The sequence below is a fragment of the Cherax quadricarinatus genome, chromosome 30 (genome assembly GCF_038502225.1).
Source record: "Cherax quadricarinatus isolate ZL_2023a chromosome 30, ASM3850222v1, whole genome shotgun sequence".
In the NCBI taxonomy this organism is placed as follows: Eukaryota; Metazoa; Arthropoda; class Malacostraca; order Decapoda; family Parastacidae; genus Cherax; species Cherax quadricarinatus.
In genome coordinates this window covers 12485748-12512360 of record NC_091321.1, presented here as the reverse complement: position 1 = coordinate 12512360, position 26613 = coordinate 12485748, and the positions used below count along the sequence as shown (strand labels likewise).

Genomic DNA, 26613 nt, shown 5'->3' with positions numbered 1-26613 from the left:
ATTCTGGATCCTTTTGTTTTCTTAGGCATTCATTCTCTCTTATGTTTTATCATTTTCACTTTATATTGCAGGAGCTGGTCACATACTATCAGTAGCTGCAGAGCTGGAGTCAACAGCAGCACTACTGGATTCTCGTTACGACCCAAAAGTTAGGGGCCCTCCACCACCTAAGTCTGGCTTTACTCCTGCACCTCTCAGCTTTCTCTTAAGTAACTCAACACTACTTCACAATATTTCTGAGGATGAATTGATAAGAAATGGAAGATCAGAATATGGATTAAACTCAAGACTTAGATATTATTACAATAAATTTAAGAATAACTTTAGTGAGCAAACATTTAATGAATTTATTCAAAAGTTAAATGATACTTCATTAAACACACTTGCACTAAATTCATATACATCTGAAAGTTTAGAAAGCCTAGAGAAAAGGACATTTTCTGAAAGAATAAACAGGAAAAACTTAGAAGAATCCAGAATTCACAATTTAAAACTATTGCTAGAGAAACAAAGAAGTTTTAAAGACAAATCCACATTATATAATGAAGATGAGGAGGAACCCCAGCACTCTTCCAAACTAGACTATTCAGAATCTGTTCGATCAATCTACCCAGTATATCCAGGTGACCTAATAAATAACTTACCTGGCATAGCTGACTTAGAAGACTTGGGTAGTGATCCTCTTCCACCATTGCCAACCCAGGTAACAGTTATTTTAGATGGCTGCAGTTCCTCTCCGCCATACATTACGAGTGTGGTACGCCAAGCCAGAGCAGCATGGCCAAGTATAAGCATTGTTGTGAGTGTGGAAGAGGAAAAGCAGGCAGAAGTGGAGGATATTAGCCATCTGTCTGGTGTAACACTTGCTACGGTTGGTAGATATAATTAATCCTTGTTTTGTATATTTTCTACATGACTTATAAATGCTACCATAAGTAAGAAAAGCTGTATTGTGTTAAAATATAAAAAATGTATGTGGTGTGGATGATGGCAGTGATTGAAATAACATTGGATGGACAGAGGGGAGGGGGGGAGATAACTGGTTATGGCAAATTCGTGCAGATAGCAATGTGGAGAAATGGCAGAGCATGTGAAGAATGAACAAAATGATTACCTCATTATTTCAAGGAAAAAGAAGAAATTCAGAGAAACCAATTAGGTGCACTTCAGTTCTGGAGGCAGGAAGTAGTGCCTGTCCTCTGAAGGGTTAGTGTTTATGCTGATATTCAGTGTACGGCCTTCTGGAAAGACAGCTTTGGCACGAGTGATGGTAAATGCCTCCTCTCTTTTTTCTAATATAGGAAAAAGAGAGGAGGCATGTATGTAAATACTATAGAATAATAAAGCTTTATAATACAGTGCTACCCCGAGTTTCGAACTGCTCCCAACTCGAACAATTATGTAAGTGTATTTGTGTAAGTGCATTCGTGAGTGTATTTTTGGGGGTCTGAAACGGACTAATCTAATTTACATTATTCCTTATGGAAACAAATTCATTCAGTATTGGCACTCAAACAGCATTCTGGAATGAAGTAATTCCGAAACTCGGGGTACCACTGTATTATGACAAAAGGAATGAGTGAATAGATGTGCTTTGTAGAATAAGCTTTCTTAACAGTGGAAGGTATATAACATAATATTGATTAGTCAGGCAAATACATGTATCAGTTTTGTAATGCTTTGTAGACATTAAACAGTTAAAATTTTAACAAAGCAGGTTTGGGGATTACATTTTTTTCTGTTCAGACATATGTGGTATGTAAGACTTGTATGTTAAGAAAGGTTTCTTTGATGTTAGGTTCGTTGTGTTGCATAAATTACACCTTTTGAAGAATGAAAGGTACTTTTTGTATTGAGTTTGATGGACCACAAGGATTATAACCTATCAGCTATACCTTTTAAACCACCAGTTTCATGACCTACCATAACACAGTTGAAAGGTACTTATGGTAACTGATGATGTTGATCATGAGATTGAGCTCTCATTGTGAGGACACTCCCTAAGATTGCAAAGAAAGCACACATTATATAAAAAATATAAGTGGGTTTATTGAGTTGAAACAAAAATAGTTTCAATTATTACTTTTACCTCCTAAACTGGTGGTTTAGGAGGTAAAAGTAATAATTGTCTTCTTAGTGGTTCATCAGAATCTATACACAAAAAACCCATTGTGTAGAACAAAATATAAAGACAGGTACTATACGAACTTAATGATGTTACATAACTAAGAAAAAAGTGATATAGGGTAACAATATATTTTTGTTGAGGCATGTACAAAAATAATGAAGTGAGTGAATATCAGAAAGGTTATTAAGTTCAAAGAGAATCAAACTGTAATAATTTAAATAGAGACTTAAACATATGATGAGTTCAGGTGCTCTTATTTTTTCATAAGCACAGTACAGTATGGTATTTTAATTAAGGCTGAGGCATAATTCTTCATATTGCTCTATCACTATATCACTGTACCCTGTATTTATCTAGTTGTGGTTGTAGAGTAGTCTCAACTCCTGTCCCTGCCTAGCATCCTGCCTCATGGCCCATATTGTACCCATCCATAAAATTAGGTTATTTCACTTCCTGACAGCCCTAAAGAATTTACTGCTATATGTGAATCATTGGCACTTTTGGCTTCCATTGATACTCGTGTATCCCCAGTCCACACCTTTCAAACAGCCTGTCTCTCTGCCCTATAAAGTCCTCTAAGCATTTTATTTATTATCCTATCTCCCCTACTCTTTCTTTCCTATAGGTTTGTCAGGCTCCATTCATTTGATCTCTACTAATAAGTCAGCCCCTCAAGCACTTACAGCAGAGCAAGCCTATATTAAACAAACTTTTGCTTTAAGGTGAGGCATTTCAAGTCATGACTTAGAAAGACCTTGCCTTCGTGCAAAACATTGACTCCAAGGGTAATGCATAGTGAATAAGTGTATATATCAATATTTTCTCAGGAAGACCTAAATGGATTGAGCAAGTGGAGTAAGAGATTGATAATTAATATAATGTGGATGAATGCCATGTAAACAGGAATGGGAGAAAGTGAAGACAAGCCACACAAAGAATATATATTGTGAGTTAAAATACTAAAGACATAAGAATAAGAACTAGGAGTCATTGACAAAAGATTATCATCAGATTCCTCTTCAAGGGGGGCTCCTTGGCGTGGTGAAGAGGCTCTTGGTCTGAGGAATTAGACCTATCGGTCTTCTTCCTCAGACCGAACCTAATTACCCCCCAATCTCCCCTCCCCTATCCCATCCTCCCCTTTTTCCTTTCCTCCTCCTCCTCCCCACTCCTCCCTTTTGCCCTTCCTCTTTTTGTCCTTTGGGATTTCTCCCACAGGCGCGCTAGTTCCTGGGTAGGAGAAAGGATACCGGGGTCCATCCCATTCCGTTGAGGTTCTTAGCGGTGGCGTAGTTTGCCGTGGAATCTGGATCGCCTGGGGATGTCCCGATCCCTCTCCGGTATCCCGGAGTAGCTTTGGGTGTCTTTCGGGCGACGAGTGTATCTCTGGAAGCCACCTTTCGGATTCCGGGGGTGGTGGCCGAAGGAGGTATGCTTTGTGGCGGATATCCGGCCGCCCTCTCTTTTGTCCACCGAGGTAGCTCGGCAGATGTGAGGTTGCTATCCCGGATTGTTAGTTTACTAGCATGATGGGTAGGGTATGGCACGGGTTCCATGCTGCATCTGCGCTACTTGCGGTGCTGAGGTCCTCTTGGGCGCGGAGGGAGATTTCTGGCCCTTTCATTCCTCCTAGGAACTATCCCTCCCCGGTCCCCCCTTTTTTTTCTTTTTTTTATTTTTATTTTCTTTTCTTCTTTCTTTTTTTTTTCTTAAAAACAAAAAGAAAGAAGTAACCTAACCATGGCAGCCCTAGTCCATGAACCTGGTACCCCCGGGCCCCTTCTTGATACCGCACCCCGTTCTGACCCCGCCTCGTCTTTGGACCACTCTTCAGACATTCCTCATGCCTCTGTACCTATTGCCGGTGCTGTTTCCTCACCCGCTTCAGGTACTGAGGCCTCGACTGACTCCTTCGATTTATCAGACCTTCGCTCTCCTCTGACTATGCTTCCGGCCTCTCCCTCTACGGTGCGGCAATTTTCAAATCGCCGACCCGTTCCACGTCGGACCAACTCTGGTCCCACGCCTAAACGTCAACGACAATTACCTGCTGATGATACTTCTCGTTCTTCTCAGAAACGATCGACACGTCCTTTACTACCTTTCCACGCTCAGTTTCAGACTGAACAGTGGACTAAATTCTTCACTTTACGACCAACTTCCTCTACTGCCTATCTTTCTGACCATAGTATTGGCAAGGCACTTCTACGCCATGTTGGTAAAGATATTTCTTTTCATGCTCTTAAGAGCGGTACGCGCATCATTACCGTACAGAATGCTACCCAGGCTCGTGAGCTCTCTCGTCTTTCCCATATAGATACTGTTCCTGTCACCCTTGAAAAACATCATTCCCTCAATTCTTGTAGTGGTACCGTCATTCTGCCCCATACCATAGTTCAACAAAATTTCCAGACATGTGGCACCGACATTCTAGAACAGCTGGAACTCCAAGATCTCCCAATCCTCAAGGTAGACACTTACGTTCTTCCTGCCCGTGGGCGGAGACGATACCCTAACAATGTGGCTCGTTTAACTTTTGACAGCCGAGAACTCCCATCCTCAGTTTATATAGCAGGACATCGGTTACAAGTTCGAAAGGTGATCCCTACACCACAACAGTGTAGAAATTGCTGGCGATTTGGCCATCCAGCGAAATATTGCAGATCTATCGCCGAATGCCCAGTCTGTGGTGCCGATGACCATTCTAATACGTCTTGCAATCGATCTCCCTCTTGCCTTAACTGTCATGAGGCTCACCCTTCGTACTCTCGCCGTTGTCAGGTCTATTTAAACGAGCGGGAAATCCGTTACCTCAAAGAGACAGAAGGTCTCCCTTATGCCATGGCAGTTTCTCATCTCCGCCTCCAAGGGAGACTCCCACGTGTTTCTTATTCCCGTGTTTCAAAACGTCCCCCCACTTCTGGTATCCCATCTTCTACACCCACCTCTGTGGTTACCTCTCCCATAATCACTCCTGTATCTAATCCTTTTGCTGTCCTCGGCTCAGACGTCCCTACTTCAACACCTCAGTCTAATCTCGCTTCTTCGAGTTCTCTCTTACAAGCCTCAGTGTCGACGAGACCTCGTACGACACCTCTTCCCAATCGTCCCTCTACTTCTCAAAAGTCAAAAAAAGGTCCGGTAACACCTCCTACCCATCTTCCACCTCCTCATTTTACCCTCCCTGTCTCTGTCCCTAGTTCTTCCCCTCTCACTGGCTCAGTTACAAGTGCAGAGGTTCACCCTCCTCCTCGTAATGTACCTTCCTCCCCTGTTCCCTCCCAAGTTTCTTCCTCTTCTGCCACCTCCCAGGTTCCTGTCTCTTCTGTCCCCTGCCACGCTTCTCCAGTTCCCTCCACCCTTTCGCCCCCCCCTACCTTGGTACAGTCCAATACAGTTCCAATCTTTACTCATCCTCCCCCTACCATTCCCAATATTGTCTCCCATACGACATCTCTGAATTCCGAAACACTTGAAGCAATCTCTGAATATATTGCAGAGACCAAACCATCAATGGACACTGATCCACCTTCCGCTCTTTCTCTCTCCTCTGCTCCATCTGCGCAACTCCTTTCTTCACAGCGCACCGTTCCTTCGCTGCTTGAACATTTTCCACTGCCTCCGCATGTGGACTTTTCTAACCCTTCTAGTCCGTAGGAACCCTTACCTGCGGATTTCAAGTATCTTTATCATTGCCAATCATGGCCTTTTTACAGTGGAATATACGCGGCCTCAGGGGTAATCGGGGTGAGCTTCAGATGTTACTCTCCCAGTTTGCCCCTGTTGGTGTTTGCTTACAGGAACCAAAATTACACTCTGCTGTTATTTCTCACATCTCAGGCTATAATTTATTGTATTCTTCAGATCCTTTTCCTGATGGGACCTTTAATGAAAGTGCCCTTCTTCTCCGCACTGATATTCCGTACCATCAGCTATTTGTTCATACTTCGCTGCATTACACAGCAGCCCGTATCCACTTACATAGGTGGTATACGCTCTGTTCTTTATATCTCTCTCCTTCTCGGGCATTATCTATTCCGGATTTTGCCTTCCTTGTTTCGTCATTACCGCCACCGATTCTGTTACTTGGTGATTTTAATGCCCACCATTTCCTCTGGGGGGGGGTCTCACTGTGATTCCCGTGGAATTCAGTTAGAGGCTTTTCTTGCCACCCACCCCCTCCATGTTTTAAATACAGGTACTCACACCCATTTTGATCCTCGGACTCATACTCTCTCTTGCATCGATCTCTCAGTTTGCTCTTCCTCCGCCGCATTAGACTTCACTTGGTCTGTTCTCCCGGACTTACATGACAGTGATCATTTCCCAATCATTCTTACTTCCCCTTCATATTCGCCACCTCTTCGCACCCCACGCTGGCAATTTAATCAGGCAAATTGGAACCTTTACTCACACCTGACTGTTTTTAAAGAGGTTCCTTCTTCGTCCTCCATCAATGAGCTTTTACACCTCTTCTCGTCCTCCGTTTTAACCGCAGCTTCTCATTCTATACCCCAAACTTCGGGCAGGCATTCTCAGAAATGCGTGCCTTGGTGGTCTCCTGCTTGTGCTCGTGCAGTACGTTTGAAACGCGCTGCATGGGGCAGGTACCGGTACAATAGAACCACAGAGCGACTCCTTGATTTTAAACAGAAGCGTGCGATTGCTCGCCGTGTCATCCGTGACGCTAAACGCACTTGCTGGCGAGATTATGTCTCCACCATCACCTCTGCTTCCTCTATGAGTGCAGTCTGGAAAAAAGTACGAAAACTGAGTGGTAAATATTCTCCTGACCCGGCTCCTGTTCTGCGGGTTGCCGGTGTTGATATAGCAAACCCACTAGATGTTGCCAATGAAATTGGCAATCATCTGGTCCGTATTTCTCAGGGACTCCATCTATGCCCCTCATTTCTTTCCTCAAAGTCTGCCAGAGAGTTAGCACCCTTGGACTTTTCTTCTCTCAGAGAAGAACAGTATAATGTGCCTTTTACACTTCAAGAACTGGAGGCAACACTCTCAGCTTGTCGATCATCGGCAGCTGGGCCCGACGACATTCATATTCGTATGCTACAACATTTACATCAGTCAGCCCTTGCAGTCCTATTACGCCTTTACAATCTTATTTGGTCACAAGGAGTTCTTCCACAGCTGTGGAAATCCGCCATTGTTCTCCCTTTCCGCAAACCAGGCACTACGGGACATGAAACCTCCCACTATCGTCCCATTGCTCTTACCAGTGCAGTTTGCAAAGTAATGGAACGTCTAGTAAATAGACGTTTAGTGTGGTATTTAGAGACACACAACAGTCTCTCCACTTGTCAATATGGCTTTCGTAAGGGACGTTCTACCATAGACCCCTTACTGCGCTTGGATACGTATGTTCGTAATGCCTTTGCGAATAACCACTCAGTTATTGCCATATTTTTTGACCTTGAGAAGGCATATGACACAACTTGGAGGTATAATATTTTAGCCCAAGCCCACTCCTTAGGCCTTCGAGGCAATCTACCATCCTTCCTTAAGAACTTTTTAACTGACAGGCATTTCCGTGTTCGGGTTAATAATGTGCTCTCCCCGGACTTTATCCAAGCTGAAGGTGTCCCCCAGGGATGTGTTCTGAGCACAACACTTTTTCTCCTTGCTATTAATGATTTGGCCTCTAGTCTTCCATCAAATATTTGGTCATCACTCTATGTTGATGACTTCGCTATTGCCTGTGCAGGCGCTGACTGTCACCTCCTTACAGTTTCTCTCCAGCATGCAGTCGACCGTGTTTCCAATTGGGCCACCACACATGGGTTTAAATTTTCCAGCACTAAAACCCACCAAATCACTTTCACTAGACGCTCTGTCATCTCCGATCATCCTTTGTACCTCTATGGCTCCCGTATCCCTGAACGTGATAGTCAAGTTTCTGGGCCTCCTCTTTGATCGTAGGTTATCCTGGAAACCTCACATTACCTCTCTGAAGGCAACTTGTCACAGCCGGCTGAACCTTCTTAAAACCCTTGCTCATCTTTCGTGGGGAGCTGATCGTCGAACCCTCCTTCACCTACATTCCACCCTTATTTTATCGAAACTTGATTATGGTGACCAGATCTATTCAGCGGCATCTCCTGCTACTCTTTCTAGCCTTAACCCCATTCATCACCAAGGATTACGTTTATGCCTTGGTGCTTTTCGCTCTTCCCCTGTCGAAAGCCTCTATGCAGAAGCGAACGTTCCATCCTTATCCGATCGCCGTGATGCCCATTGCCTGCGCTACTATGTACGTTCTCATGATCTCCGCAATCCTTCCATTTATAGAATGGTCACTGATATTAGTAGACATTCTTTATTTGTTCGCCGCCCCTGCTTACTCCGTCCCTTCTCTCTTCGCCTTCATTCGCTCTTGTCTTCTCTTCAACTACCACCTTTCTATGTACATGTAGCATCTCACTTTTCCCTACCCCCCTGGGAAGTTCCAGCTGTTCGAGTCTGTTCTTTCTCCCTCCCTTGCTCGAAAGCCCAACTGTCTACGGTCGCTTCCCGCTCTCTTTTTCTTGACCACTTTCACTCTCATTCTCATGCCATTGCTGTGTACACAGATGGCTCTAAGTCTTCTGACGGCGTAGGATTCGCAGCAGTGTTTCCGGACAGCGTCGTACAAGGGCATTTACTATCTTCAGCTAGTATTTTTACTGCTGAATTATATGCCATCCTTACAGCACTTATCCGTATTGCATCTATGCCTGTGTCATCATTTGTGGTTGTCTCAGACTCCCTTAGTGCTTTACAGGCTATACAAAAATTTGATACACCTCACCCCTTAGTCCTCCGTATCCAACTTTGGCTACGCCGCATCTTTACTAAGCATAAAGATATTGTTTTTTGTTGGGTCCCTGGTCATGTTGACGTACAGGGCAATGAACAGGCAGACACTGCTGCGCGGTCAGCAGTACATGACCTACCAGTTTCTTATAGAGGTATTCCATGTACGGACTATTTTGCTGTAATATCTTCCCACCTTCACACCCGTTGGCAACGTTGGTCTACTATGCTTGGCAACAAACTTCAGTCTATTAAACCGAGTATAGGTTACTGGCCGTCTTCTTATCACCAGTGTCGAGGTTGGGAGACTACTCTCTCTCGTCTTCGCATTGGCCATACTCGTCTTACTCATGGATATCTCATGGAGAGGCGTCTTGCTCCTCTCTGTGAGAATTGCCAAGCTCCATTATCAGTCAGCCACATTCTGTTGGACTGCCCACTTTATCAACGAGCACGCAGAATTTACCTCTGTCGTCGTCTTCGCCCCGCTGCTCTCTCTTTACCTTCCCTTCTCGCTGATGGACCCACCTTTCATCCGGACTCTCTCATTGACTTTTTGACAACGACTGACTTACTTCACAAATTCTGATACTTTCAGCCCTTTCTACTTGAATCTCTTGCTACCCTCTACCCCCGTACTATCCCCTGCCCCGCTGTTTTCTGTAACCTGCTGATCATCCCCCCTCCCTTCTGCCATCCAATTCCCTTGCTTCCTTCCCTACCCTGAAGCGCTGTATAGCCCTTGTGGCTTAGCGCTTCTTTTTGATTATAATAATAATAATAATATCATCAGATTACATAAATGAAATAATGAGAAACCACTGCAACACTGATCAACTTAAAAATGGCCTTTAGATAGACATGGGAAAAACTGAAATTCACATATGTCCACACCCGAGAAAAAAAAAAAAGACAGGCTTGAAAAAGTTCAATCTAGCTCCCAAAGGTAAAAAAAATGGTTATAGAGAAAGGCTTGAAAGCAATGGATGTTTCATCTTTGGCTGATGGCAGGAAAAGAAGACATGATAATGTAACTACATCTGAGATTATATAAGGCTACAAAAGAAATGATTAAGCTTCCTGACACCATTAACAGGCAAAACATGAGATCAGAGAATAAACTGAGGAAACACTGAAAGGATGATAGAAAGTTATTCTTCACATACTGAGTGGTAGAACAATGGAATTAGTTACAAGTGGAGGTACTGTAGTAAGTGCTATAACCACTGGGCCATTAAAAAACAATAGGGGTACCCTGAGTTTAGCTCTCCTCCTGCAGCAAAAGTCCACTTTTACCTCTATCCACTCCACCAAAATCATGCTGCACATGAATTAATAAAGCTCTTAGAGGCAAGCTCAATTTGCAGGGAAACACTTGGAGGTAGTGTTCATTTCATCTCTGCAGCCTCAGCTGCCCTGGGATGGTAAACCTCAGCCAGTGTTTCCCAGGACACCACATAAAGAAAGAGTCTGCCCTCATGGTGCTCTATGGCTAGAGAGAATTGCTGATTATAGAACTGTCATCCCTAACATGCAGTAAAATGAGGTCATAGTTCTTGTGAATGCCCTTCAGTTTGTTCAGGAGCTCACTTATAGCTGATGAGGTCTTTTCAGTAGGATTTAATATTGTATTGTACTAGAATCTGTCTTCATAATTTTTAGCTATTTGTGCAGGAATTATCCTTTCAAAAAGAGTTGCCTTGATGCTGAAATAGAGCTCATTCCTTAGGCACTGTACGACTCTACAGGTTTAGCGCTTCCCTGTTAAAATGTGTATTGAAAAGTTATCACATTACAGCATAATTTTTTAATAATAAATTTTATTTAGTGTATTATATAGTATCAATGACTATAATGTCTCATCTTCTTAGCACTGATTTTGAATTCTTTCCACAGATGAAGTGTGAGAAATGGAGGCGAAGTGACCTTCGCAGTTTGACAAAGTTTGTTAAAACCCCCTTTGTTCTAGTCCTGGATGGTGTTTCTGCCATCACAGATGACCTAGATCTTCCAAGGTTGCTCTCTGTGGCCCTAGGACTCCGATCTATTGGTGTAGGCATTGTAAGTGGTTCAGAACGTGGGCGAGATGGGTCATGGGACTACACGTGCACACGTTTAACAATTAGGAACTCGCGTCTCACTCTTAGAGATGGATATGAGTTTTCCAGGGCTGCCTGTCTCTTCTGTGATGTCACTATTTCTTCTTTCTTAGCAGCAACTAAGGTTCTCCTTGATGTGCCATATGATCTAAGTATGTCTCACAGATCTCAGGTTATTGATTGGAGTTTAAGGCTGCAAAGACACGGTTACTTGACAGTGACATGTCCAGATGTAATGTTTCATGTGCAAAGAAGTCTCAGGTCTAAGGAGCAGCACAGAGAATCAGACCGAAGCTGTGTAACCAAGGAGGAAAGGAAACAGGCAAGAGCACAGCTGTGGGCTATCAAGAGGCAATACAGAAAATTGGCACAGAAATGGGAACTTAATTTTGTTACCTTTAACAATGGTACAAGTTTTGAGTACAATTGCCGAGAAGTACATTACGATTGTAGTGCTAATATTAAAGTAAGATATTACATCCTTCCACCATGTTGTTTAAAACTGAAGAATAAAATGTTAAACACTGTTGATATAATTGCAAAAGAGAACAGAGTACCATATGAAATTAGCTCTGGTACTCTTTTAGGTGCTTTGAAATTTAAAGATGGTCTTCCCTGGGATTTTGATGATGATGCATATTATAGAAATTCAGATGCAGAAGTGTTTATCAGAAATAAACAACGGATGAGACGACTTGGTCTCTCTCCATACTTTAGTGATCAAGCCAACAAAGGGAATAAATCTGTTGTAAGTAAATATATTTATGCAACTAGTCAGGGGGGATTTGCATTGGATTTATGGGGCAGGAAAACAATGCCATCATTGGGAACACTGGAAAAACTGAACAAATATCCAGACAATCTGGTGTGTCTTCAGCATGGACACATCCCAACACCAATTAAAGTTGCAAAATCAATCCAGAAGAACTTGACACTGAACAAAAGCGAAAAGAAAATGCCACCTTCATGCTACCTCAGTTCTTTTGTACGTGTGGGCTCCAACTGGTTACCTGGTCCTTGGAATCCTGGCAAGAAAGCTCTAGCTCAGTACGGTGACTATATGTTTCGTCATGAGCCCCATTGGCGGTGGAATGATGAAGAGAATCCAGGGTGGAAGCCATGTCCACAACCAGGCCACCATGCTTGTCTTGATGCTCATCCTTTGGATGGCTCCATACCATTTCTCTAAGCACACTGCTGCATGCATGCAAGATTCACCACTAATACAGTCTAATGTACATGACAAATTTATTAAACAGATGTTCGGGACCAGGATACCAGAACCTTAGTAATGTAAAATTTGTTGAATAAACACTTGAATATTTTTACCATAGTTCAGAATAATTCTCTAATCTTTTAATCTTAGTCAGTCTTGAAAACATTTCTTTACAATTTTTAACATCCAATTGATCAATAATATTATCATTCCAGTGGTTTACATTACTGTCTTATATTTTATCCCATAAACTAGGTACAGTGTTTCAAAATGTAAACCATTTATTAATGCCAGATTCATTAGTATTACACTTTCATCACTTTATATTTCAGCTGATTAAATTAACTACAGTATTACTGTACATCTACTGTTATGTCATTTTCATTATTCTTATGAATATAAAAATTTTGACTACAAAATAACCCACTTCAAGTTCCATAACATTGTATTGTTGCTTAGTACTTTTGGCATCTTGCATTATTTCTCATTTGCATGCTATTAGTATTAGTCACCTAAAATGCTGTGCATACTATGATTTTCATAAATAATAACCTCATTTAGTTACTTTCACCCATATGAACCCTTTAAATGCAACATGCCCAAAAATAAAAATAATGCAGGTGTTGTGGCAAATTTTTGAAAATGAAAAGCAAATTTTTTTCTTATGGATTAAAAAAAAAAATTCTAAGTAGAATACGACAGGGGAGAAGGAATTCTGATAGTGACTTACCATTTTGTGGCATGCTGAAGTTGGTGAAAAATGATGTGCTGTGAGCAACAGTGTTTCAGTTCCACTAAGCAATTTTTTTTTTTATTATTATTATTATTATTTTAGTGTCAAACACTGCATACGTACTAGTTTCTTATGCTGATAGATGTGTTTCAAGGTGTTTTAGCACTCAAGACATGGGAAGATGCTTTTAGTACTCAAAACATGGGAAGATGCTTTTAGTACTCAAAACATGGGAAGATACTTAACTCCACTTGAAATATACAATATAAATTCATGCAAATAATTGTTTTCCCCTTATTTCTTTTGATTGCTTTTCTCCTCAAAAACTATATACAAGGAAATCTTATGATATTACAATTGAGTCAGGGTGTAATTCCTCTTGAAACATGGAAATAAGGCACATTGTTTGGATTGCTTGGATTATCCTGGGTTAAAAATACCATGTACATATACTGTAATGTGCATTTTTAATGCCCATAATATGTGTGCCATCAAGACAATACTTACAAGGAAATCTCATGTTACAATAGGTTCAGTATTTGACACAGCTGATGGTAAGGCATCATCAGCTGCTCTAGACCTCATTTCAGAGCAGTGCTTCTAGATTATTATTATTATAATCAAAAAGAAGTGTTAAGCCACAAGGGCTATACAGCACTGAGTGCTTCTAGAATTGTGAAAAAATCTGCAACTTTACCAATAATATGGAACTGCTCACATAACTATTGCAATGTTAAATTTTTCTTCAGGTTCTTCTTTGTCTAGCTCGTTGTGGACGAGTTTGGGAGCATGTGTAAAGGAGGAAAGTTGAAAGTGAACATAGAAAAGAGCAAGGTGATGAGGGGCATCAAATGAGTTAAGTAAAGAAAAATTGGATATCACATTGGAGGGAGGAAGTATGGAAAAAGTGAATGTGTTCAGATATTTGGGAGTAGGCTTGTCAGCAGATGGTTTTATGAAGGATGTGATTAACCATAGAAGTGATCAAGGAAAAAAGGTGAGTTGAGCATTGAGGTATCTGTGGAGACAAAAAACATTATCCATAGAGGCAAAGAAGGGAACGTACAAGAGTATAGTGGTACTGACACTTATGTGAGTGTGAAGCATGGGTTGTAAGTGCTGCAACAAGGAGGCTGGAGGCAGTGGCAATGTCTTGTCTAAGGGCAATGTGTGGTGTAAATATTATACAAGGAATTTATAGTGTGGAAATTAGGAGGGGGTGTGGAGTTATTAAAAGTATGATTCAGAGGGCTGAAGAGGGGTTGTTGAGGTGGTTTGGTCATTTAGAGGATGGATCAAAATATATTGGAGGGTGTATAAATCTGGAGTGGAGGGGTAGAGGTCATCCTAAGAAAGGATGGCGGGATGGGGTAAAAAGTTTTCCGTGCAAGGGGCTTGAACATGCAGCATGTGTGAGCGTGTTAGGAGTGAATGGAGACAAATGGTTTTTGGAGCCTGACAAGCTTGTTGGGGTGTGGCAGAGTAATGTTTGTGAAGGGATTCAGGGAAACTGGTTAGCTGAACTTGAGTCATGGAGGTGGGAAGCAGTGCCTGCACTTTAAAGAAGGGGTTTGTGATATTGGCTGTTTGGAGTGACATCTGAACTGTCATATCAGGGCCCCTCTGTAAAGACAGTGATTATGTATGAGTGATGGTGAAAGTGTTGAATGATGAAAGTTTTTTTTTTTTATTTTTGGGTTACCCTGCCATGGAGGGAAACAGCTGATGTGTTAAAAAAATTATTATTTTGAGATTTATGAGCTTACTGTAAAAAATTTTTATGTTTTGATTTTAAAAACAAAATAACAATTATGTACTTTATTTAAAACTGTGTCTTCCTTGTGTTTTGATTTTAAAAACAAAATAAAAATGTATAATGAATTTAAAATTATTTGGTGTGTCATGGTGCCATTTTTTGTGCTCCTCTTCTAACTTTAGAACCTGGCTATATCACTGGTTTCCACCCCAATTGGTTTAGTATCAGCAGATACTGAACTTGCCACTTTAATGATGTATGATGAAAGGAAATACAAGTTATACAAGTTACCCTGGCTTTATAAGGGGCTTTACTTAAAAGTGAATTCACTGTTACTGTATGTGATGTCTCATTTCACTTGGCAGTTTCATATGTAATTGGTGGTGTTTGCAAAATGTACTGAAGATTCTTATGTAGAATTGTGTTAATAGGTTGAATGAGCTTAGTACAGCTGACATGGTATGAAACATATCTTATCCATAAAGAGACTCCTATGATAAAGATTTTACTGTTCAAAGGTTTTTTACCCCATGACTAATAGCTTTAGTGGCTTCATCATGGAAAATCTATAATTCATCATTGGTCCCCTTATCTCCTACAAATTTAACCAGATGTATTTTAAAATTTTGCAGTAGTATTTTGATTTAAGTGGGTGCTGGATATTGTTGACTTCTGGCTTTGTTGTTCCATGGGTCATTACTTCCTGAAGCCTGGTCCCAGATCAAGCTTCATGGTTGATGGCCTGTGTGCTAAAAGTATACAGTCCAGCATCAGCCTGGCTGATCAGGAATTTCCTGGAGGTACGTGTTTTGTTCCCTTTTGAAGACGGGATCTGTTGATAATTCCCAGTATTTAAAATGAGCTAAAATTTAGTTACTGGTATATAAGTAGGGTCATATTATAGATAACAGAACCTATTTTTTTTTTTAAGATTATGAATGCTTTGTCTTTCAAAACTATTGTATAGTTGGCTTATTCTTGAGTGTTTTAGACTTATTACTTTGGGTCTCCTCAAGGGAGGTTTCTTAATCCTGGTGAGGGGCCACTGATCTATGGAATTAGAACTGTGCTTCAATTTCTTGAAGCGAGTCTAAATGCCTTCCATTTCCCCCAGGTGTTGTATGAACCCTACAGGTTTAGCACTCACCCATAAATGTATAATAATGATGTAACCTAGGGTAACTTAAAATCTGCATACCTTGTTTTTGAATAATCAAAATTCTAGTTCGTTCTTAACTGAGCTTATATAATTTTGTATCATAATTAATCATTCAGATTTTTTGCTTATGTAAATTTGTGTGATTACAATTTTGCTCCCATATATAGTATTGGATATATTTTCAGAACTGCTTGTTTTTGAACTGCTGTTTCTTGAACTCCCCATATTTTAAGGTGATTCAGATTAACTTTGTACCTATTTCCTGGAAAATTCATAATCTGATTTTATAGTTAGTTTTACAGTATCTAGAAGATTATTAGTGTAATCACAGACATACTAAAGCTGGAGGTAATACAACACCTGGGAAATGGAAAGCAATCAGCTTCAATCCATGGGAAGGATAGATACAATTCCTTGGATGAAGAGCCCCCTCACCAGAATCAAGGTATGTTTGATAAAGCTTCTTACTTGAAAGTTAATCAGCACCAAAGAAAATTGCTATAGCTGATAAATAATTAAAATAAAGTATTTAGAGAATGTATTTTGAGCATTCACTAGTCATCCATTACTCAGACATGGTAAATAATTTGAGTAATATTTAACCCATATGTATACTGTAGTGCAGTATATGTAGTTAAAAGTGCAGGAAAATATATTTACTTAAATCTTACACTATGTGGGATTAGGTATAAAGGATCAGTCACACTGGTACTAGCATAAGTTTTTCTAATTTTATTCTTTCAGGTTAAGCGCTTACTTTGATTATTTTAGTATCGTGTGCACGCTTGACACATGATATTATAACTCAAGATCTTGTCTGCCCTAGTGTGTGAAAACAGTACATTAACAAGCCTCACAGTAAAGAAAAAAAAAATTCAGGTTTTGTATGTAATGTCTACTGAGAGGTGTAGTACATATTTGTTTTTGTAAATCCATATTTAAGTGGTTAGTTTCTTCATTTTCAGTGTACAGGTGTTATGCAGCCTTAATGACCATCATCCAGTCGGTAGGCTTTAAACCTAACAATTACTTTATATAACCCTTTCACTATCTCTTATGTAAATCAAGATTATTGACACCAGCATTACTTATGTAGATCTGTGTTTTGAGCTGATTTTAGCCTAGACATAAGAGAATGAGTCTGTGCAGTGAATGTGCACAGTATAAAAAATATTCCTGCCCCCATGTGGTATTTGATGGGAAAAGTAAGCCTATGACCTTAGGTTTGCTTTAAAACAGTAAATTTGAGGTGTTTTCTAGAATGGTTTTTATGATTTTATTGACTGTTTCTTGGTATCATTTGGTAGAATAGAAGAGATACTACTGGAGATGATATTGGAAGTACCTTGAAATCAGGCTCAAAGTGGCAGAAATATTAAATTTTTGACGATTTTCCTGAGGATGAGCAAGGTTCCCCCTCTTTCCCCAATCTGTTTTATGAGTAATATAAATTGCAATATATTTTTAGCTTTAATTATTGCAATGGCCCTAAACCATGATCAGTCATTCCTGGTTGTTTTATTAAATCTAAGAAATAAGGTAAAAACTTTTGATCTTTTATAGGATGATGAATTCAAATTAGTTAGCCTGAGGATGTGATTAATGAACAGAGGAAATGTTGCTTTAGTGGCTGGGATGCTTTGTTTATTTTGAATTGTTTTTAAATTGAAATTTTTTAATTTTGTTTCAAATTGGCAAAATTGCTGACTTCTGTGCACTTTGTAGGATAGTTCCAAAAATTGAATGAGTGGCTCTTTTGCTCATTCGATAGAACGGAAGGAATACTAGCAAAATCGCTAAGACCTTGTTTGAACTGAGCAATGGAATTGGCTTAAAATAGGAAGTGAGTGAAACCACTGATGTGTAAATTGTGTCCCAACTCCCAACTTTGTGCCTGCACAATTCCAAAAGTCTCCATCAAATTTTATACTTTCATGTATTTCGTTCAGAAAAAGATTCTCAACCATTTCAATAGAATCCCTGACATTATCAGTACTTTTAAATTTAGGGGTCCCAAAAGTGAAAGGGTTATATATAGTATTTTCTTAAGCTTTATAGTTATTTAGATTTATTTTTATAAGTGATGTTTGTGAGATACTGTACAAGACTAACCCTTAAACTGTCCAAACATAGCTATACATTTACTCACATAGCGCTCCGAACGTAGATCTACGTTTGATTTTACATTCTTTGTGGGAAAAAAAAAAAAAGTAGATCTACGTTCGGAGCGCTATGCGAGCACACATATATGTACGTTTGGACAGTTTAAGGGCTAAAGTAATTTGTCCCTGTATGTAACTTGCAGTTACTATAGAATACTGCTGGACTGAAAAATTAAATAGTAATATGAGTAATATAAATTGCAATATATTTTTAGCTTATATATTAGAACATAATGTAATACATGAAGATTGTTATTATAACAATAATTGGAAGATAACATGTATCTTGATCCTTTTGGTGAAGACATAAGCATAGAAGACTGTAACAAACATCTATACTCCTTAAATCTAAAAAAATATTTGTATGACAAAATGTTATAATTTTCTGCTTACTAATAATTATTAGAAATTCTGAATAAAATAGTAAATCCACATTATTGACCAATATGACAAATAATGCACATTTGAAATTGTTTAGGGAAAGTTAAATGATGTTAGAAGTGTAATAAAGTAAATATATATAATACATATAAGGGTAGCAATATATGATTAACATATACTGTTAGAGGTACAGTTCTCATTTATCCTGCAGTATGTTCAGGGATTATTTTGGATGATGGCTGTCAGTGATTAGCTACTATACCTACTGGTGAACGGAGCAGATATTTTGTACTAATGCATCTTGCTACCTAATGACTGGAAAATAAGTAGTCACAGATAGCATAAATGGGAAATGTTCATTAATCACTTTTGGTAATATATGTTCATTAACATCTCATGTAATAGTGACAAGAAAATATGTTGGATATAAATGTAAATTAATCACTCTTGAATGGAGGCTACAGTGGGCACATGCTCACCAAATCTGGACAGTTGAAGATTGGAAAAATATTGCCTTATCTCATGAATCAAAGTTTCTGCTGTGACATGCAGATGATAGGGTCAGAATCTGGCATAAACCTTTGAGACGTGGTGGAATGGGAGAGTCGCAGCATGAATGTGCAGCTGACAAATTTGCAGCAACTGCATGATGCTATTATGTCAACATGGACCAGGATCTCAAAGGAATGTTTCCAGCATCTTGTTGAACCCATGCTATGAAGACTTCAGGTTGTTCTGGGGGCAAAAGGAGACCCTACCCCAGGTGTATCTAATTAAATGGTCAGAGTGTATATCGGTGTCATGTTTCATCCACCAAGTAGAACTTAAGTGCAACATTTACTTAGGAAAATGCTGATTACGTATAAGATTATATCCACCAAGTGAAGTGCATTCAATGAAAGATATCACATCTACCAATGAGCATAACATATGCCAAAAAATGCAACAACATTCACTCAGATGCATGGTAAAATCCAGTAAATGTAAATAAATTTGTAAAGTATGCCAAGATACTAGAATGTTTTAAATATTTGGAAAGGAAGATGAATTTTAATATATCTGTATTAGCATATCTAATGAACTCTGTAGCAATATTATACTCTAATTTTAAATGTACTTCATGTATTGTTTAAGCTTGCAGGCCAACATTTTAACTACACATACCTCTGTACAAGAATACAGTATAGTACGGTATAGTACAGGTACGAGTACTGGTGTGTCACTACTGTTATTCCAGATACTGATGACCACCCTAATAAAACAGTTCAAAAGAGCAAATTACCATTGCTTTCTCTTATCAAGGATTTGTGAAAATGAGAGTACTTTTTGCAACTTTAATGCCAAAAATGAAACAATCATTCTGTTGTTGTTTTTCCTGTTATGAGATGTTTAACCCTTAAACTGTCCAAACGTAGATCTACATTTGCACGCGTAGCACTCCGACCTTGATTTTCTCCATAAGAAAGAACGTAAAAAAAACAAAGATCTATGTTTGGACAGTTTAAGGGTTAAAATATTTTTCCAGTGTAGACATTCCAGCAAAGTTTGAAAATATTTGTTCAAACCCACTGCCAAAGCTCTTCCTGGATATTTCACTTCCTGAGTATCAGTAGTGATATCAGTATTCAATACTAGGAATAATTGGGGAACTCTGTAGTTATCAAAACACCAAAACGATTTAAAGAATTATATAAAATTTAACAGGAAACTTGATAAAAAGTATATAAAACTTTATTCTCAGTACATTCAGGGTCAAAACATAGAAAACCATATGTTGATAGATTTAGTAAAATGACCGCAGCCATCCTCTAAGTGTTAAAGGAAAAAAATAATAGTGGAAAATAGCACTAAATACAGAGTTCCCTGCTAAGAGTAATCATGCTGGGTGAAGACACTACAACATTGTACCTGATCCTCTGTGATTGCTGTGCATATGTTTAATGGTTCCTTCTCTTGTTAGGACTTTGAATAGTGCACAATCAAGGCTCCTATTTAACAATCATTCTTAGTCTCTAACATGTTAATACTGTTGAAACACGTTGTTACTAATATTACTTGTCACTTAAAATGTTTTCTCTCTTATTTTTGTCTTTTATTCTCCATAATTAGCTGATAAATATACAAAATATGTTTTCTAAAAAATGGGTTCATGCAGCAAATTTTTATCTTGAACCTCCTGAGAATTATTATTATAATCAAAAAGAAGCGCTAAGCCACAAGGGCTATACAGCGCTGCAGGGTAGGGAAGGAAGCGAGGGTATTGGATGGCAGGAGGGATGATCAGTAGCTTACAGAAAACAGCGGGGCAGGGGATAGTACGGGGGTAGAGGGTAGCAAGAGATTGAAGTAGAAAGGGCTGAAGGTATAAGAATTTGTGAATTATAATCAAAAAGAAGCGCTAAGCCACAAGGACTATACAGCGCTGCAGGGCAGGAAGGAGGCGAGGGCATCAGGTGGCAAAAGGGAGATGGATGAGTAATAGGTTACGGATAACAGCGGGGTAGTGGATGGTGAAAGGGTAAAGGGCAGCAAGAGACTGAACTAGAAAGGGCTGAGGGGAGTGCGAAAAGTATCATCAGAGTTTGTGGAGTAAATCAGTCGTTGTCAAGAAGTCAATGAGAGAGTCAGGATTAAAGGAGGGTCCATCAGCAAGAAGGGAAGGTAAAGAGAGAGTAGTAGAACGAAGACGACGTTGGAGGTAAATTCTGCGTGCTCGTTGATAGAGAGGGCAGTCTAACAGAATGTGGCTAATCGATACTGGAACTTGACACTGCTCACAGAGAGGAACAGGGTGCCTCTCCATGAGATACCCATGAGTAAGACGAGTGGCCAAAGCGAAGGCGGGAGAGTGGTCTCCCAACCTCGGCACTGATGACAAGAAGACGGCCAGTAACCTATGCTCGGTTTAATAGAATGAAGTTTGTTACCGAGCAGAGTTGACCAACGTTGTTGCCAACGGGTGCGAAGGTGGGTAGCTATTGCAGCAAAATAGTCCAGAAATGTAACACCTTGATAGGAAATCGGTAGGTCATGTACTGCTGACCGCGCAGCAGTGTCTGCCTGTTCATTGCCCTGTACGTCGACATGACCAGAGACGCAACAAAAAACAATATCTTTATGTTTGGAAGAGATACGGCATAGCCAAAGTTGGATACGGAGAACTAGGGGATGAGATTTATCAAATTTTCGTATAGCCTGTAGAGCACTAAGGGAGTCTGAGACTACTACAAATGATGACACAGGCATAGATGCGATACGAATAAGTGCTGCAAGAATGGCATACAGTTCAGCAGTAAAAATGCTAGCTGAAGATAGTAGAAGCCCCCGCACGACGCTGTCCGGAAACACTGCTGCGAATCCGACGCCGTCTGAAGACTTAGAGCCATCTGTGTACACAGCGGTGGCATGAGAATGGGAGTGGAAGTGATCAAGAAAAAGAGAGCGGGAAGCCACAGTAGGCAGTTGAGCTTTCGAGCAAGGGAGTGAGAAAGAACAGACCCGAACAGCTGGAACTTCCCAGGGGGGTAGGGAAAAGTGAGATGCTACATGAACATATAAAGGTGGTAACTGAAGGGAAGACAAGAGTGAATGTAGGCGAAGAGAAAAGGGACGGAGCAAACAGGGGCGGCGAACGAATAAAGAATGTCTACTAATATCGGTGACCATTCTATAAATGGAAGGATTGTGGAGATCGTGAGAGCGTACATAGTAGCGAAGGCAATGGGCATCACGGCGATCAGACAAGGATGGAACATTCGCTTCTGTATAGAGGCTCTCAACAGGGGAAGAGCGAAAAGCACCAAGGCACAAACGTAATCCTTGGTGATGGATAGAGTTAAGGCTAGAGAGAGTAGCAGGAGAGGCCGCGGAATAAATCTGGTCACCATAATCGAGTTTCGATAAAACGAGGGATGAATGTAGGCGAAGCAGAGTTCGACGATCAGCTTCCCAGGAAAGATGAGCAAGGGTTTTAAGAAGGTTTAGCCGGCTGTGACAAGTTGCCTTCAGAGAGGTAATGTGAGGTTTCCAGGATAACCGACGGTCAAAGAGAAGGCCTAGAAACCTGACTGTATCACGTTCGGGGATACGGGAGCCATAGAGATACAAAGGATGATCGGAGATAACAGAGCGTCTAGTGAAAGTAATTTGGTGAGTTTTGGTACTTGAAAATTTAAACCCATGTGTGGTGGCCCAAGTGGAAACACGGTCGACCGCATGCTGGAGAGAAACTGCAATAAGGTGACAGTCAGCGCCTGCACAAGCAATAGCGAAGTCATCAACATAGAGTGATGACCAAATATTGGGTGGAAGAACAGAGGCCAAATCATTTATAGCAAGGAGAAAAAGTGTTGTGCTTAGAACACATCCCTGAGGGACACCTTCAGCTTGGACGAAGTCCGGGGAAAGAACATTGTTGACTCGAACACAGAAATGTCTGTCAGTTAAAAAGTTCTTAAGGAAGGATGGTAGATTGCCTCGGAGGCCTAAGGAATGGGCCTGGGCCAAAATATTATACAGTGGACCCCCGCATAGCGACTTTAATCCGTGCAAGAGGGCTGATTGTTATGCGAAATGTTCGGTATGCGAATGAATTTTCCCCATAAGAAATAATGGAAATCAAATTAATCCGTGCAAGACACCCAAAAGTATGAAAAAAAAAATTTTACCACATGAAATATACATTTTCCTACACACAAAGACAAGGATACATGCACAATAGTAGAGTAGTACATGCACAATATATATTGTGCATGTACTACTCTACTAAATGAAGAATAAATGACACTTACCTTTATTGAAGATGCAGCAATGACTGATGAGACACTGTGTCCTGGGAGTGCCTTTTCCTCCTGAGTACTGTAGGTCCTGTTTGGCATTTTCTTCCAGAACAGGCCTTATCACACTGTATGCCACTACGATTCTTAAATCTCTCAAACCAACCTTTGCTGGCTTTAAATTCACCAATATGAGCACTAGTTCCAGGCATTTTTCCCTGTTCACCTGGGTGTTAGTCGACTGGTGTGGGTTGCATCCTGGGAGACAAGATTAAGGACCCCAATGGAAATAAGTTAGACAGTCTTCGATGACACTGACTTTTTTGGGTTATCCTGGGTGGCAAATCCTCTGGGGTTAATTGTTTCTTGGTATTCTCAATAAGCCACACCAACAACGGTGCTACAGCAGCAGCAGCAGCTGACGGTGGTACAACAGCAGCAGACGATGCTACAGCAGCAACAGACGATGCTACAGCAGCAACAGATGATGCTACAGCAGCAGCAGACGATGCTACAGCAGCAGCAGACGATGTTACAGCAGCAGCAGATGGTACTGCAGCAGCTGACGGTGGTACAACAGCAGCAGCAGCTGACAGTGCAGCAGCAGCAGCAGCTGTACCACCAATAGTAGCGATGGTTGATTGGGGTTTATTATACAACCTGGCCAGCTCGGAGACACGCACTCCACTTTCATACTTATCAATGATCTTTTTCTTCATCTCTATAGTAATTCTCACCCTTATTGCTGTAGGGTTGGCACTAGAAGCTTTCTTGGGGCCCATGGTCACTTATTTTCCAGAAAAAATCGCCAAAAACACTGTAATAATACGAAATGTTCCGATTGTATGCTTGGATGTTACTGCGGAGGCTGGCTGGTAAACAATGCCACTGGCGGAACATGTGAGCGTGGCTCAGGCCGCACATTGGACGCGTCTCGGATGAAGAGCGGGTTTTTGGGCGGTATGCGAGGCAAAATTTTTGCGAAAAAAGCAAACGGTATGCGGATTGTACGGTATGCAATGCGTGCAGTATGCGGGGGTCCACTGTACCTCCAAGTTGTGTCATATGCCTTCTCTAGGTCAAAAAATATGGCAATAACTGAGTGATTATTCACAAAGGCATTACGAACATACGTATCCAAGCGTAGTAAGGGGTCTATGGTAGAACGACCCCTACGAAAGCCATATTGACTAGCGGAGAGACTGTTGTGTGTCTCTAAATACCACATTAAACGTCGATTTACGAGACGTTCCATCACTTTGCAAACTGCACTAGTAAGAGCGATGGGATGATAGTGGGAGGCATCATGTCCTGTAGTACCCGGTTTGCGGAAAGGGAGAACAATGGCAGATTTCCACAGCTGGGGTAGAACTCCTTGTGCCCAAATAAGATTGAAGAGGTGTAAGAGGACTACAAGGGCTGACCGATGTAAATGTTGTAACATACGAATATGAATGTCGTCAGGCCCAGCTGCCGATGATCGGCAAGCTGAGAGCGTTGCCTCCAGTTCTTGAAGTGTAAAAGGTACATTATACTGTTCTTCTCTGAGAGAAGAAAAGTCCAAGGGTACTAACTCTCTGGCAGACTTTGAAGAAAGAAACGAGGGGCATAGATGGAGCCCTCGGGAAATATGGACCAGATGTGTGCCAAGTTCAATGGCAACGTTGAAAGGGTTTGCTACATCAACACCAGCGACCCGTAGAACAGGAGCCGGGTCAGGAGAGTATTTACCACTCAATTTCCTCACTTTTTTCCAGACTGCACTCATAGAAGAAGCAGAGGTGATGGTGGAAACATAGTCTCGCCAACAAGTGCGTTTAGCTTCACGGATGACACGGTGAGCGATTGCACGCTTCTGCTTAAAATCAAGAAGTCTCTCAGTGGTTCTATTGTACCAGTACCTGCCCCATGCAGCACGTTTCAAACGTACTGCACGAGCACAAGCAGGAGACCACCAAGGCACGCACTTCTGAGAATGCCTGCCTGAGGTTTGGGGTATAGAATGAGAAGCTGCGGTATAAACTGACGTCGAGAAGATGTGTAGGAGCTCATCAATGGAGGATGAAGAAGGAACCTCACTAAAAGCAGTGAGGTGTGAGTAAAGATCCCAATTTGCCCGATCAAATTGGCAGCGAGGGCTACGGAAAGGTGGTGAATAGGAAGGAGAAGTAAGAATGATCGCTGTCATGTAAGTCTGGTAGAACACACCAGGTGAAGTCTAGTGCAGTGGAGGAAGAGCAGACTGATAGATCGATGCAAGAGAGAGTATGAGTACGAGGATCAAAATGGGTGGGAGTACCCGTATTTAAAACATGGAGGGGGTGAGAGGCGAGAAAAGCCTCCAACTGGATGCCACGTGAGTCACAATGAGACCCCCCCCCCCAGAGGAAATGGTGGGCATTAAAATCACCAAGTAACAGAAGTGGTGGCGGTAAGGATGAAACAAGAAAGGCAAAGTCTGGGATAGAAAATGCCCGAGAAGGAGAGAGATATAAAGAACATATTGTAAACCACTTATTCAAGTGGATACGGGCTGCAGTGTAATGCAGCGAGGTATGGACAAATAGTTGACAGTACGGAATATCATTGCGTAGAAGAAGGGCACTTTCATTAAAGGTCCCATCTGAGAAAGGATCCGAAGAATACCATAAATTATAGCCTGAGATAGGTTGGAAAACAGCCGAGTGTAATTTTGGTTCTTGTAAGCAAGCACCAACAGGGGAAAACCTGGAAAGCAACATCTGAAGCTCACCCCGATTACCCGAGGCCGCGGATATTCCACTGTAAATAGGCCATGATTGGCGATGAAGAAAATACCAGGAATCTGTAGGTAAAGGCACCTACGGACTAGAGGGGTTAGAAAAGTCAACGTGTGGTGGCATTGGAAGACGTTCAAGTAGCGAAGGAACGGAGCGTTGCGAAGAATGGGGTTGTGAAGATGGAGGAGAGGGAAGAGAAGGAACAGGAAGTGAATCAGCGTCAATTGAAGGTTTAGTCTCTGCAATATATTCTGAAATGGCTTCAAGTGTTTCTGAATTCAAAGATGTATGGGAGACCATATTGGAGATAGAAGGAGGAGGGTGAGTAAAGATTGGGACAGTAATGGACTGTACCAAAGTAGAGGGGGAGGGAAGAGTGTAAGGGACTGGAGATGAAGTGTGGGGGGGGGGGGACAGAAGAGGCAGAAACCTGGGAGGTGGCAGAAGAGGGAGAAACTTGGGAGGGGACGGGGGTGGAAGGCATAGTAAGAGGAGGAGGGTGAATCTCCACACTTGTAATAGAGCCAGAGAGAGGGGAAGAACTAGGTACAGAGACTGGAAAGGTAAAGTGTGGAGGTGGGAGAAGGGAAGGAAGGGGCAAAGAAGATTTGAGCAATGTGGATTTTTTTGGACTT

General features: G+C 41.1%; 1 protein-coding gene across 2 annotated transcripts in view; it reads left to right on the top strand.

The window, feature by feature from the left end:
• LOC128692491 (uncharacterized) overlaps window positions 1-20526 on the top strand; it is a 79198-nt gene extending 58672 nt beyond the window's left edge. The window contains exons 4-6 of one of the 2 annotated variants that reach the window (XR_011392609.1): window positions 72-871; window positions 10835-16346; window positions 16646-20526. Coding sequence is in view for 1 of the 2 variants with exons in the window: in XM_070089913.1 (XP_069946014.1) it covers window positions 72-871; window positions 10835-12226 (2192 nt within the window). In the remaining variant the exon portion in view is untranslated. Of the gene's footprint in view, window positions 1-71; window positions 872-10834 lie in introns of both variants that reach the window. The other variant, XM_070089913.1, reaches the window with a different exon arrangement.
• Window positions 20527-26613: the final 6087 nt, after the last annotated feature.